Below are 14,448 nucleotides of genomic sequence, written 5' to 3'. Positions count from 1 at the left end.
CTTGAGTTTTCAGACAATCCTTTTTGGGTAGTTATTGCTAATATGTGCATTGTGTCTTGACACTTTTTATGATTTTACATATTTTACTTTACAGTAGACCCTTTGAAGACCTTGTCAAGCTTCCTTGATTGTAGCAGACTCATGGTATAAGTGACAACTGACTATTGTGTATCTGTCTATTGACTATTAACAAGAAAATAAACATTTAATTCTTTACTTTAAGTTAGTAAAGAATTAAACTCTGTCAGCCAAAATGATTGAACTAATTTAAATATTTAACGTGATGATGTTATTTATACTATGTTAAGTATATTATGTGCAATTTAAACAATGAAACGATAATTAAACCCATTTCTAACTTCACAAATAATATTTTAGTACCACATTAAGAGCCTACAGGTGGAGTTTTCAACCGGCCAACTCTGTTAGACATGAAATCTGACAGAACTGATGACTGACGGCGTTGACAAAAATGCAGGTTTTTCCCTGACAAAACATAAATAATTTTCCTGGCATCCAGAATACACACAATACTTTACACAGATGTGAGAGGTGAATCTCCCCGTTTTCAAATGGCTGTGATTGAGGTGGCTTATCCAATGGGGACACACATGGTCCTTCCATATTGGAAATAATAAAGGGAAAAAATATTACAGGGGGCTGAAGAACATCACAGATTTCTTCAGAATCAATGAGCGTAGCTCTAAACTCTGTTATTTGGAGGTCAGATAAATTTGATTTTATTTGTGAATCATAGGTGACCAATGAGCTCCTACGTTTAACATGTGTCACTGAAAAAAAAAACTATCTGGTCGGATGATCACGTTTGGCCGGGCTTGGGATGCAACTGAGGACATGGGAACCAGACAGATATCAATCTGTATAAAAAATACAGAGAGATATTGTTCTGAATTTGCGCTGGAAATACACTGCAGCTCATTTCTATTTGTTCTGTCTGTGAGCTGTCATGATGACTTCCCTCAAGACTTAGACTCTCCAGTACTATTTAAATAAATGTATCAGAATTGACTGACAGAGTTGACGTTTTCCAACTGTGATGACAGAGATATTAACATTGTTAGTCATAAATGTTAAAAGGTTTTAAAGTTACCAGACTGTTTTTGGTAGTGCTGCATTCAGCAAAGGAAGTAAAAAATAGGCCCCTGAGAGACTTAGATAATAATATTACTGCCTGATTTAATGAGGTTTGTGAAAATGTCTAATGGAGTTGAAAAAAAGGTGGAACACCACTTTCACAAGCTGACACGACGTATTTTTTATTCTGTTGTTTTCTGTTGAGAGACTTTTAATTCAATGTAATGCAATTATTTATTATTCACACAAATAGAGTTTTTAAATGTTTTTGAGCAGATGAACTCTCTGAAGCATGGTGGAATCTTTAACATAGAATATTGGAATGAAAGAGGTGTGTGTGTGTGTGTGTGTGGGGTGTGTGTGTGTGTGTGTGGGGGTGTGTGTGTGTGTGTGTGTGCGTGTGGGGGTGTGTGGGGGTGTGTGGGTGTGTGTGTGTGTGTGTGTTTGCAAACATTTGTTTGCAAACAAACATTTGTTTGTTTGTGCTTCTGTGCAATGCTTCTGTGCAATGCTCCACTTCATATTTTAATTAATAGATCTGGGAACGTATGTTCAACTATGACATAAAACGTCCACGCCCCTGATGACCCTCCGGAAGCATAGATCAGTGCTATGGATGATTTGGGACGTATATCATTTGTTTAAAATGGTAACTAAAATAAAATTAAGCTCATAATTTAAAGTATTTCCCACGACATTATACCATTTTATTCTGCCACTGTGGAATTGAGCACCAATAAGATCAGCTCATGGATTTATAATAAACTAATCAAAATCCTAAACCATTTTGGCAGTGAGAGCGCATGCGTGGAAGTTGACGCCCACTTTTAATGAATAATCCATTTGACAAAACAGGAGAATATTGTATGGGAAATAGTTCTCTGTGTTCCCTGAGCTTCTAAATGTAGCTAATATAACATAAATTCTACATTTTAGACTTTTATCTGCAGTAGGTTACGAATAAATTGGTATTTCACTTTCATAGCTAAGTAGGGAAAAGCCTGTCCCCCCTTGTTGGTGTGAGATGGTACAGTCCAGGGACGTCCTGCGCGGGAGCGGAAAGCGTGCACCAAACTGAGGAGAGACAGCGGCTGTTTTCTAAGAAAATAACACATCTTCCTACACAAAGGTAACTGTCTGATCACTGGTAAGCAGTAGGAGATTTAGTGGAATACATATCTCTATCAGTAATACGATAACGCCATAAGCTAACAAGTGCGCATTGTTTAGGATGCGTCATTGTAAAAGTGCATTAGTGCGCACCTTGTGTTCTCTGATGCTTCTGTCACACTTCACTTGACTGTCACATTTGACTGGGCTGAGCATCGGGACTAGCGGTGGACAGTTGGGGAGATTGTACATGTCTGATCTTATGTAATCAATGCCTCAGCTTTGTGTTATGTTGATTTTGTCGAAAATATACAAAAAATATGTTGTGTTTATGCTCTGTTATCCTTAGGCTCTAAACAAAAATGGCTAGAGACTGGAAACCTGGCGACCTGATCTTTGCCAAGATGAAGGGATATCCCCACTGGCCTGCAAGAGTAAGTATTCTGCTGTTCCCCTGTTTTACATGTGAGTTATGTCAACAGTATGAAGTGAATCCATAGTCCAGCTGGATCCAAATGTAAACTACCAGTCAGAAGTTTGGACACACCCTCTCATTCATTCATTCTTTTTTCTTTAAATTTACCTTCTACATTTTGGATACATAAAAAAGATATCACATATATAATGCAAGTTGTAAGAAATTGTGTAGTAAAGAAAAAAGTCAAGTAGCTTAACTCAGTTTTTTTTTAAATTTTATATTCAAATCCTCATAGTAGCCACTCTTTGCTTTGTCGACAGGGCTGCAGACCCTTTGCCTTCTCTCAGTGAGCTTCATGATGAAGTCTCCTGAAATGGTTTTCAGTTCACAAGAAATGCCAAAAGTGCAAACCAGAGTTCAAAGCAAAGGGTTGCTATTTTTTATTTTCTTAATTAAAAACAAGTTTTTAGATATTGTAAGGTATTTTTTAACAATGTAATATTACCCCAGATGCATGTAGCCCTACTCACCAAAGACTGTGTGACCCCCACCCTGAGAGGGTCGTAAAGCAATCTACAGCACTGGGGCCAAGAAGATAACATCTAGGACCAGGGCCACTTCTTATCTGTGGCCCTGTTCACCAAGGACTGAGCACCCACCACCCTGAGAGGGTCATAAAACAATGAGATTGATTGACTTAAAAACACACACTGTTGGATTTTGCCAAAAGGTTTTTAATGTGTAACCACATGTTGCTGAGAAGAAGATCCGCCTCACACACTGGGAGGCCTATAAAAGCTGGAAACACAAACATCTCGGGACTCTCTTCCTATCCTTTCCTGAGAGTCCGGTGCTTCATTGTTAACTTTACCTGTGATGAACTCATTAAACCCTTCTGACTTGTATTTCAGTCTCTTAGTCCTCTTTGACGCTTGCATCAGAAACAAACATTTTTTACAATATTGTAAATGTATTTTTTTGTTTACTGCATTTCATATGTGTCCATTCATAGTTTTGATGCCTTCAGTGAGAATCTACAGTGTAAATAATCAGAAATAATAAGAAAAATGAAAAACTGTGTCCAAACGTTTGCCTGGTAGTGTGTGCAACTGTAGCATTCCAATTTTCACTTTTTTGCAGATTGATGAAGTTCCTGACGGTGCAGTGAAGCCATCCAACATGAAGTTTCCCATCTTTTTCTTCGGCACACATGAAACGTAAATTAGACATCAGATATACTTCTTATTTAATGTTACATATTTGGTGAATCTGTGTTATCCACTCTTAATTCTACAGGGCATTCCTTGGTCCAAAAGATATTTTTCCATACCTGCCCAACAAAGAGAAGTATGCCAAGCCCAACAAGAGAAAAGGCTTCAATGAAGGATTGTGGGAGATTGAAAATAACCCCAAAGCTGAACTCACTGCTCCCAAGGTGTTGTCCTGTTTCTTTTCTCTCTCTACTTTTTTTAGTTTGAATTGGAGTTGTCAAAATGTGTACAGATACTAATCAATATCAATTTGAAACTAGATGTAGATACTCATCACTCTGAGTATTTTTAGTATGGTCTTGATCCAGAACTATTATAAGGCAACACAGAAACTTAAATTAACTTATATTGTCTATAAAATGTATACCAGTATATATTTTAATTATCATTGGGATATCAAAGTCTGTATTGAGTATTAAGCCTTTCCCTAGCATCAACTTCAAAATTTGACATTGTGATAACATTAGTTTGAATAAACCCCTTAGGTAATAAGTGTGTGTGTGTGTGTGTGTGTTACTATCACACACTATTAGGCAAAATAAATGTTTACAGTTGTTTCCCCTAAAATTTTTACAGTTGTTTGTTTGAAGTCAGTCGACTTGTTTCTTTTATTAAGTAATTTTAGATGAATATTGCAGTTTAAAATGCAAATGTGGAAAACGACTATCTGGTTAATCATTTCAATTTACATACTACTAAGTTAATGAAGGTTCAAACCAACTTGCAGATTGTAATTAATATATACCTTTTTGTATTCTTTTCAAAGCCGGTTCCTCCTAATACTTTGACAGAAAAAGAATCGGACAGCAGCACAGAAGTAGACGAAGATGAGAACAAGGAGACCAAATCTAAAGTAAGTTCTCTTGACCATTTTCTTACTAAACTGGCTCCTGTGTATCAAAATGGTTTGTAACCACCGTGCAAGCTGCTTTTGCTTCTCTTGTCTACTTTGTTTGTCCTCTTCATGTTGCCTCAAACTAACACAAACATTCTCCTTAAAGGGCCTATATTACGACATTTTCTGACAAATGTTATAATGTTGTTGTTTCCTTATCAAAAATATACTCAGTTTTGTTTTGTTTCATTCAAATATTTTTAACACACAAATCCTGCTTATTTAGGCTGAGTTCTTTTCTCAAACAGAAAACACACTATTCCACCTTGTGATGTCATGTGTTTAATACAGGAAGTGCTCCACTTTGTTTTTAAACTCCACACACCTTCACTGGAATCATTTGGATAATTTCAGCTCAGGAATTGCCAATCTACTGAACAAAAAGTAAAAGGAGCTGTTAACTTGAAAACTTCCACTTCGTGACATCACAAGGTGGAACAAATCAAATCAAATCAAATCAAACTTTATTTATATAGCACTTTTCATACAAAAAGAAGTAACACAAAGTGCTTTACAAAGCATTAAAATCAGTCCCACCCACCAAACCCACCCAGCCACCCGACAGCCCAACAGAGCAGAGCAGAGAACAGAGGATTTTGAGCTTTGGAGATGTAGACAGACTAATAATAAAGTGTTACTCAAACGTGTGAATGAAATAAAACACAACTCCAGGTCTGTTTTTGAGGAAGTAACAACATTATAATATGGCTTAAAGCTCACAAGAGTCAATTTTGCGTATTATAAGACCTTTAAGATTTGTTCAGAGCAGATTGTACAACAGGATATGCTGAACTTCTTTCCCTGTTAAGACTGGCAACCTGACACTCGCCACCCTGCGTCCTTTGCTATGTCTTGGTTGCATTTAGGTCCCTGGAAGTGATGCTGAGCAGGAGAAAGAGATTGTGGAGGAGGATGGTTCTGTGGTGTCAGAGCAGGGTCCTCTGAGTAAGGATGTACGTACATTGCATGCTGGGATATCTTTAGTGGTGATAGCGTTTTTAGTCTCCTTTTTGAGGGAGGAATGAGCACTTGTTGAGTTTCTGTTGGTGGTTTGATCAATACTTGGTAGCCACAAAAGTGTTGTTTTAAAAAAAAATATATATAATTTTATTTATTTTAGGGGTGGGTGATATTTAAACAACATTTTTTAATTATAGCACTTTTTAATCTGCTAATAAGAGGTCATTAAAACCATCTTCTTCTGGTTCTGAATTCACACTTTACTGTGATTGGTCAAATCCAACAGTCATTCACTCAAATCGTGATAGATAAATAGAAGCTGACCAAGTCTGTAGTGAAAAGAGTCAGAGCATAGAGCGGCATTAATCACGATATAATGTGAAATCACAGGATCAGATCATGATCATCAAGATCAAGATTTTTGTAATCACAATATCACCCAGTCCAAAATCAGTTACCAAATACAAAGTGAAACAAGCAAAACAAAAGTTTTATTTTCATTGTGGTATTGAGTATCGGATCTGTTCTTAAGTATCAGAACTGATTTTATTGTGACAGCACAAGTATAACAATATAAGACATGAAGGTATTGGCTAATAGCTGTGACTTTGTGCAAGTCTTTTCGGGTTCATACATTACACATTAACTCCACATATTTGACTTTGTTTTATAATTGCATGGCTTTCTTTGTGCTGGATGAAGGTAAGATGCATTTCTGTGGCAACTTGTATGCATGCTGCACTGTTTCCATTACATTTCAATTTCATATATTTTTGTATAGCCCAATACCACAATTCTAATCACCTCACGGGGCTTAAAAAAAATGGCCGTTACACCTTACAGATTACAGAATTAGAAGAAATATTTTTTTTTTCCGTCTGATGTGCAATGATTCCAGTGTCTTATCAGCATTACCACAGTGGTGCACTAGATGGTGCTGCTGTGTAGAATTCAGATTACGGTCAGTGGAGTTTTTAGTTCATAGTTAAGCAATGCAGTGTGGACATAATTTAATAATAATGGAGTCAAATAGAGCCAAACACTTTGTTATTGTTATTATTGTTATATTTAGTATGATTATTTTTTTTAGGGTGGTTCCCAGAAAGATTCTAAAACTAAGAGAGGACGAAAGAAAAAGGTAAGCTTGTTTGTGTGTTGCAAGTTGTTACAAATACATTTTTGTGTTAACTTTTGACTTGACTTTATACAGAATGATGAAATTGAAAATGAAAAAGATGACGCACCTGCCAGTCCACTTAGTTCTGCAGGTGGGCAGCTTTACTTTAATCAGGTGCATTAAACAGGATGTCCGTCACATTCAGTTGTAAATTGAACTTTTTGATCTGCTGAAGGTGGAGATGCTCAAAAACTTAGAGGTAGAAAGCCCAAGAATGACAAGCAACTTCCCCTTCAGGAGAGTCATGGATCAGGGAATGAAATGTAAGTACAGACAGTAACCGGTTTATTTCACCCTTCAAAAGAGTAAAAGCCAAAATGTTGAAAATTGTGTAATAGAAATGAGAGGAGGTTAAAGTCAAATGGACAATGCTTGTTCAACAATCAACTCACATCACCTATAGATCCTTATCATTTTTGTTGTAATTTTAACAAAAATTAAGCTCAAATTTTGAACGAAAAAAAGCATCCGTTGGTCTTTTTCGAAAGAAATGAAAAGAGGAAAAAAAAAATTAAAAATAAAGTAATAATAATAATAAAATCCACAGATCCAGTCCAAAATTATAAATGGAAATATAATGTTATCAGTGTATAATAAACAAAACCCTATGTATGCCACAGTATGTGACCTTTAAGACCAACTAGACTAAAATAATGTTTTGTTTTTTTGGTTGTGTTCATTGCAAAAATGTAGACATGTAATAACACATGTCTCTATACTGTGCATCTCCACAAACCTTATTTGGTCTGGAGGAGGCCCTCCTCCTGCTTGTTTCCATGGAAACATTTTCCTTTGGCTACAATCTTCAACTATATGGCAAAGTATTGTTTGGAATCATACAGGTGATGTACCACCTCCATAAGGTGACATACAGTCCCTTTAAAGGGCTCATATTACGCCATTATCTCATCTATGTTAGAGTGGTGTTTCCTTATCAAAAACACACTGGCAGTCGTGTTTTGTTTCATTCACACATATTTAGGCTTCTTCTCTCAAACAGTAAACATTCTGTTCCACCTTGTGATGTCATGTGGCAATACGGGAAGTGCTCCACCGTGTTTTTAAACTCTATACACCTTCACTAGAATCATTTGGATAATTTCAGCCCTGGAATTGCCAATCTCTACTGAAGTAAAGGTAAAAGGAGCTGTTAACTTGAAAACTACATGACATCGCAAGGTGGAACAGAGCATTTTGAGCTTTGGTGATGTAGACAAACTAATAATGAAGGATTACTCAAACAAAATGAAATGAAATACAACTCAAGGTATGTTTTTGATGAGGTAACAGCATTATAACATGGCTTAATGCTCACAGTAGTCAATTTTGTGTAATAGAAGACCTTTTAAATAAGGTAAAATACAAAACATATTTTGTGATATTCTGTGGCTACTCCTCACATTTCCACTGAAATTGCACTGTTGACTACAGTTGTCCTGATTCCTGAATTTAGAATATTATTTGTTAACAAATGTTTTGATGGTCAGTTGAGTAAGGTTTTTATTATGTGTTTAGGGAGACAGATTCAGACCGAAAGAGGAAGAGAACAACAGAATCCAAAGTTGTAGAAGATGAGAAGAGGAAGCGGAGGGATGAAAGTAAAAAGACACAGGCAGAGGTCAAGGAGCCTGACCCCAAGAAGAGGAAGAAGTCCAAAGATGGCCACTCGTCTGCCTCTGAAGATGAAGAGGTGCTCACTCATGTTTACCAATTTGTATAAATCAATAAACACAAATGATTAAAGATGGGTTATATGAGATTATGTAGAATAATTTTGTGTAATGAGTCAAAACAGGAAGTTGGTGTTTTCCATCATTATTATTTATGTACAGAAAGGGGTGGGAGCTTTCTACCACTTTGTCCCCTCATTAAAACATGCCTGAAGAGGTTTGAAATGTCATCCATGCATGTTTAGAGTATATTAACGATTCTTCCTGGGGTCTATTCAAACCGTCTTTACAGTTAGCTGTAAGATTCTGTCCAATGCTTTGTTCACAAGTCTATATCATCCATGCTCCCACACGACAATTCTCCATAAATGTACAAAAGCAGGATACACGACTGTACACAGCAACCTGACAAACCTGATGTGATGCAGTAGTTTCATTAGCAGGATGCGCTTTGATTGTCTTATGATAGCGCTCTGAAGCCAGACAGCAAAGAAAGGGGGCACTCAGTGTCAAAAAATGTATTACACATGTTTATACGTTGTTTTTGGCGAATTGAGCATTTTCAAAACAATAAACGGCAACATAGTGATGTGATATGTATAGCAGTTAATGCCCCATAGCAGTAAAATACCCCCTATTTAAGTTGCATTATATGTTAAAGACACACGTTCCAAATAAATACATTTTTAATATCTTTGGCATATATATTTATTTTATTTTTTTATCTTGCAGAAAAACCAAGGCAAAAAGAAGAACTCTGAAATGGAAAAAGACGCAAAGAGAAAGAAAGGGGAGGAAATGTAAGTACATTTGGACTTAAATGAGCACAACAGTGACCGCCTGCTCCGGTTCCGTATGTACATTTTTCTAAAAGTCTATAGGGAAAAAAAAAAAACAAAAAAGGAGGCTATAACCAATTATGTGGTAACTAATGTCCATAGAATGATTGTTTTAAGTCCAAGAAGCATTTAAGCACAAGATTCAGCTAAATGTTTTAATTGCAGCGATTTATATCGTTTCAGAAACTGATTTTGCATAAAATCATAGGTGTTGTGGCTATTAGTTACCACAGAGCTGATTAGCCCCGAGCTCATAAACTTTTATTTATTTATTTATTTTTAATTTTTTTTTTTTTTTTGGAAAGTCTAGGAAAAAAGAATGATAAATGTATTTCTGGAACCAGGAGGAGGGTGGTCACTGTGCTCCATAATTGGATTATAGTACTAAATTATTTTTACACCATAATATTGTAATATTGTTTATTTGTGTTTTTTGTCATCAAATCTTTCAGAACAAACAAGGATGATGGCAAGAAAAATGAAGAAAGGACTGGAGCAAAGAAGAAGGGTAAGTGTTCTAGAGGGAAATGGACAATGTTTCTGTGAAAATGAGTTCATAAGATGCAATCTATAATTGTCATCTACAAGATAAGTCTATTCATGAATTCTGAAACACTTGTTTTTTATAACTTTTAATCAGATCTAAATGTACTTGGTCATCCCAAACCAGTGTTTTTTATCATGGTGTTATATTTGTTTTCCTATTTCACAGAATTGTCTACTGACGCAAAACTCCACAAACTACACAGTGAAATTAGGATTTCCTTGAAAATAGACAACCCAGTGAGTATTCAACACAGCTCATGTAAATGTGGCTTTTTCAATGAAGTTTGCTTTGATGTGTTGTTATTTTGGTTAATTGCAAGAACGCAAATTTGAATCGCCCATTTGTCATTTTACATGTACAGAATACTTTTGTCAGGCAAAGTTTGATAAATAAACCCAACCCAATATAAAATGCTGGTCTTGATGGGGTTGTAAAGTGGGTATATTTTGAGGTATAAGATTTTGTTTCAATAGTTTTTACTTATACGGCAAGTCTGTAATGAGTTCAAAATTCATATTGGAAAAGTTCTAAATAATTACCAAAATATTATAATTCTAGACCTGGCGACATGAAGTAGTTTAATTAATTGACCAGTAACTCTACACTCTTTTTGCCCCTGATGATGATTGTTTATCCAAGAAATGTCCACCTTGCAAGGCTTTGCACTAAATGCTGGTCCTCCAATGACTGTGTGCGTGGAGGCGTGACCAGCCTAACCCTCCTCAAGCTGGTCACAGGTCCTAACCCTGCCAGACCCCCTTGGAATGTTGTGCTTCCAGTGGTCCCCTATTTAATGTTAAAGTTTAAATACATTTTAGCTGTAATGTACTGATACTTGATACCTGATCATTAACCTTTCTTGGAGTGTGATGCCAACTGTAGTCACTGCTCTGATGCTTTGTTAGACTTAAATCTGAGCTCCTCCAAGCCACTACTTTAGTTCAGTGTTTTTGGCAGTGTACATTGTGTCACTTTGGTAAAGGCTGAACATTCCACCATATATGTTCTCTGCAGGACATGAAAAAATGCTTGGATGCTTTGGATGAACTAAGTGCCCTCCAGGTGACCACTCAGCACCTGCAGAAACACAGTGAGCTAATTGCAACACTTAAAAAGGTGCACACAATTTTATTTACTTAAAATCTTACTCACTTGGGTCAGACTTGAAAATTATACTGTCCTTTCATCTATGACTGGCTTGTAATTAAGTGTTTTTTTTCTTTCAGATCAGACGATTCAAAGCCAGCCAAGACATTATGGATAAGGCGACCATGTTGTATAACAAATTTAAGAGCATGTTTCTAGTTGGAGAAGGTGACAGTGCGCTCAGCCAAGTGCTCAATAAGTCTATAGCTGAACAGAGACAACATGAAGAGGCTAAGAAAGGTGCGCTGAAGAAAGCAGAGCAAGGCAAAGAAAACACAGGTGTGTATCAGTCAGGACAGAATCAACATCGAAGTGAGTGTTTCACCAACTGAGCAAACTGGTAATCTTTGGCTCATCAACTTTCTCATTAGGCCCGAGTCTGGGACTACGTCCCGGCGAGGGACTCATTAAAACCGCGTCCGGAGCGTGGAAAATGGCAAAAATCAAGTAGTAAACACGCCCTGACATGGCAGTGAGTGGTGTCAAAAATTAGAACTCGACGAGCTCTAATTGTCACAAAAGACCCCGAGAAAAAATAACGAAACACGACTCGGTAGCGCCACCTCAAACTTTGATTTTCATGGGGCCAATGGGAACCCGACTCGGAAAAAAGTCAACGTAAAAATCTGAAACTCACATCAAAAAATAGTACATGTCAGGACATGACAAAAATGATATTATGGCCCCGCCCTAAAATGTACAGGAAGTCGGCCATATTGGATCAAACCCGGGAATGACAAAAGTGCACACCCTCGCATTCAGGACATTTTCTCGCCCAGTTTTCATCATAAACACTTCAAATTTGGCCAAATCCCTCTAAACCCATGTGTGATTAAAGATTAACAATTACATTTTGATTATGACTTTGGGTGTGGTCAGGGGGAATTTTCAACAAAATTGCAATTTTTGGAAAATTTCAATAAAATAATTCTCTTTCACACATTTTTTATTGGGAAAACGCTAATACAGCGTTTATGCACATTTGTGAGCTGAACGCATTGATATGCAAATCAAGACACTCACAAAATGGCTCTCTAGCGCCCTCTTCAAGTTTCATTTTCAAAAATTCGTAGAAGACAATCGATTTGTCGTGCACTTGTGAAAAAATTCACAAAGGCCTTATTTGTGATGGGGCACAATGTGAGAAAGTCACATGACTGTAGCTGTTATGGTTTAGGAGAAAAATAATGGGTGGAAAATGCGTTTCCATTATTATTATTATTTATTATTTTGGTAGGCGCTTTGAAGCAATTTTTGACCCCCTGAACGTTAACGAAAAGTCAATTTTAGTTGGACCCAACATTCAAGGTTGGTGAAAAATTTATTATTTTGATGTTCAAAAAAATTAATGTTTCAAAATGACTCAATAGCGCCACCTCAAAATTTGAAATACATTTCGGCAATGAGAGACCTTTTTCATCGTAGACAAATGAAATTTGGTACAAACATAGAACATGTCAAGACAAGTAAAAAATTATATTATGACCCCACCCTAAACCCTACAGGAAGTCGGCCATTGTGGGCGGAACCCCATTTTTTCAAAATTTTACCTCTCACATTTGAATTTTTTGCGCCTCGGATTTTCATTCAAGAAACTTGCAAATTGGTCAAAATGAACTAGACCCATGTGGGATTATAAGCAACTCTTTTGGAATTTTCTAAGTTATAAAATGTGGGTGTGGCCAGCCTGCAAAGAAAAAAGCCATTTTTTAAAGTTTTTAATTGCGTGTAACTCACACATGCAGTGTCCTATTTCCCGGCATGAATATACTTTTTTTTTCAAAACGTTGATCTGAACACATAGATATACAATTTACACAGGTCAGACATTATATTGCTCCACAGCGCCCCCTTGAACCTTTTAATGGTACGAAAAAAATTACTTTGTCACAAACATTTGAAATTTGGCATGGACATCCCTATTGACATACTGGACAAAAAAGCCAATGAGAACATACCTCTATTTTCAAAGGTGTTGCCATGGCAGTGTCTAACATTTCTCGTTGAAATACATGGGTTTTGGTTAACTGGGATGAAAAATAATTACCTTGTCATATACCATTGAAATTTGGTGCACATATTCCTCTCATCATACTGAACAAAAAAGCCAATGAAGACATACCTCTATTTCCAACCGTACAGGCGTGACAATGTCATAAATGGTCTAATTGAAATGAATGAGTAGTATTACTGAGAAGCTGATTTTGGGGGGAGGGGCAATGTAAACGGGAACGAAAGGCAGGATCTTCACTGTGACCTGTACCCCGCGGTCGCAAGGGGTGGCAAGGGCCTTTATCACTGCTTGCAGTTTTAATTATTATTATTACGGCTTGGACAAAGTTAAATTAAAGCATGTGGCCACACATTGTGCCAGTTAGAAATTATAACACGCTTTTAAAGTTGCACTATGTATCTTTTCTGCTAAAGGCTCTGTCACCTGGTTAGCTTTGAGTAAATCTATTGCTCTATCTTGAGAACACATCCTGCTTCTCGCACTGTACCCTCACCAGCCCCCCGTTTGCTAAAAGGTCTCTTTTTAGGACACACCATAGCAAATGGATGTAAAATCCGAATTCATTCGGTCGGGTCTGGAGCTAGGCATGTGTCATCACATGCTCCTGTAAATCTGTGGTGGGCGGTTAGTTTAGGCAGTAGTGCTCTGTCTGACTGAGGCTGCCTCTGTCTTTGCACAGACAAGACTGTGAACAGTGAAATCAGTCTGGAAGAGAAGCAGGAAGCCGTAAAGGAGACAAAGGAGGATGTCCCAGCAGCAGAGTTGAATAGGTACTCATGTTGTCATGTGTACACTAATCATCACCTTGTGTGTAACCACACAGGTTTAAGATGTACAGTTGATCATAGGTTATTTATTTTTAACCCTTTCTATAATATAAGAAAAAAGAAAATATTAGCAATAGTAGCTAATATTAGTATTATTTTCTTAACAATTTCCCATTTAACTCTTCCTTTTTTATCTGCAGTGCCTTAAAAACACAAGAGGAGTCCTCCTGAGTGCCACAACAGCCTAGGACTAGGACCATTCCAAACCATTTGTCGTTGATCTGCTGAAGCGTTAAGCAGCACACTATTATTCTGAAGTCTATTATAAAGTGAGATCTACTCACTTCATGCAGACTTCTCGGTTACTGCCATTGTTAATGATCCATCATTTCAAAACAGGTTGTTGCCAAAGGTTTAACCATGTTTAAGTGTCTGATTTTAAGTTTCACTTTTATCCATTGCTGTAAATAAGAGTATTTTTGTGTTTAACCTGTCTAAACATCCATGAATAAAGTGGTCTTATTTTATGTACTTGAATT

General features: G+C 36.8%; 1 protein-coding gene across 3 annotated transcripts; it reads left to right on the top strand.

Moving 5' to 3' along the window:
* Window positions 1-2,108: 2,108 nt before the first annotated feature.
* Window positions 2,109-14,443, top strand: psip1a (PC4 and SFRS1 interacting protein 1a). 3 transcript variants are annotated; one of them, XM_033966765.2, is made up of 17 exons: window positions 2,109-2,224; window positions 2,555-2,639; window positions 3,764-3,840; window positions 3,920-4,058; window positions 4,661-4,747; window positions 5,656-5,742; window positions 6,840-6,887; window positions 6,960-7,017; window positions 7,102-7,189; window positions 8,442-8,616; window positions 9,329-9,396; window positions 9,888-9,943; window positions 10,148-10,218; window positions 10,997-11,098; window positions 11,209-11,407; window positions 13,822-13,912; window positions 14,110-14,443. In XM_033966765.2, the coding sequence occupies exons 2-17, from the start codon at window positions 2,568-2,570 to the stop codon at window positions 14,138-14,140; spliced, it is 1,449 nt and encodes a 482-aa protein (XP_033822656.1). In that variant the 5' UTR covers window positions 2,109-2,224; window positions 2,555-2,567; the 3' UTR covers window positions 14,141-14,443. The 3 variants fall into 3 exon arrangements, with proteins under 3 accessions (XP_033822656.1, XP_033822662.1, XP_055080239.1); XM_055224264.1 differs by having other exon boundaries at window positions 2,173-2,244; window positions 2,558-2,639; window positions 14,110-14,439; XM_033966771.2 differs by lacking the exon at window positions 5,656-5,742 and having other exon boundaries at window positions 2,133-2,224; window positions 14,110-14,439.
* Window positions 14,444-14,448: the final 5 nt, after the last annotated feature.

This window comes from Periophthalmus magnuspinnatus, chromosome 1 (assembly GCF_009829125.3).
Source record: "Periophthalmus magnuspinnatus isolate fPerMag1 chromosome 1, fPerMag1.2.pri, whole genome shotgun sequence".
NCBI classification, from domain to species: Eukaryota; Metazoa; Chordata; class Actinopteri; order Gobiiformes; family Gobiidae; genus Periophthalmus; species Periophthalmus magnuspinnatus.
This window is presented reverse-complemented; position numbering and strand designations above follow the sequence as displayed.

What these genes read in the sequence shown, in the direction of transcription:
- psip1a (XM_033966765.2), top strand. Translation starts at nt 2,568, where the DNA reads ATGGCTAGAGACTGGAAACCTGGCGACCTGATCTTTGCCAAGATGAAG. An exon ending in GACTGGAGCAAAGAAGAAGG is followed by an intron (nt 9,944 to 10,147) that starts GTAAGTGTTCTA and finishes CCTATTTCACAG; the next exon opens with AATTGTCTACTGACGCAAAA. An exon ending in CCTTGAAAATAGACAACCCA is followed by an intron (nt 10,219 to 10,996) that starts GTGAGTATTCAA and finishes TGTTCTCTGCAG; the next exon opens with GACATGAAAAAATGCTTGGA.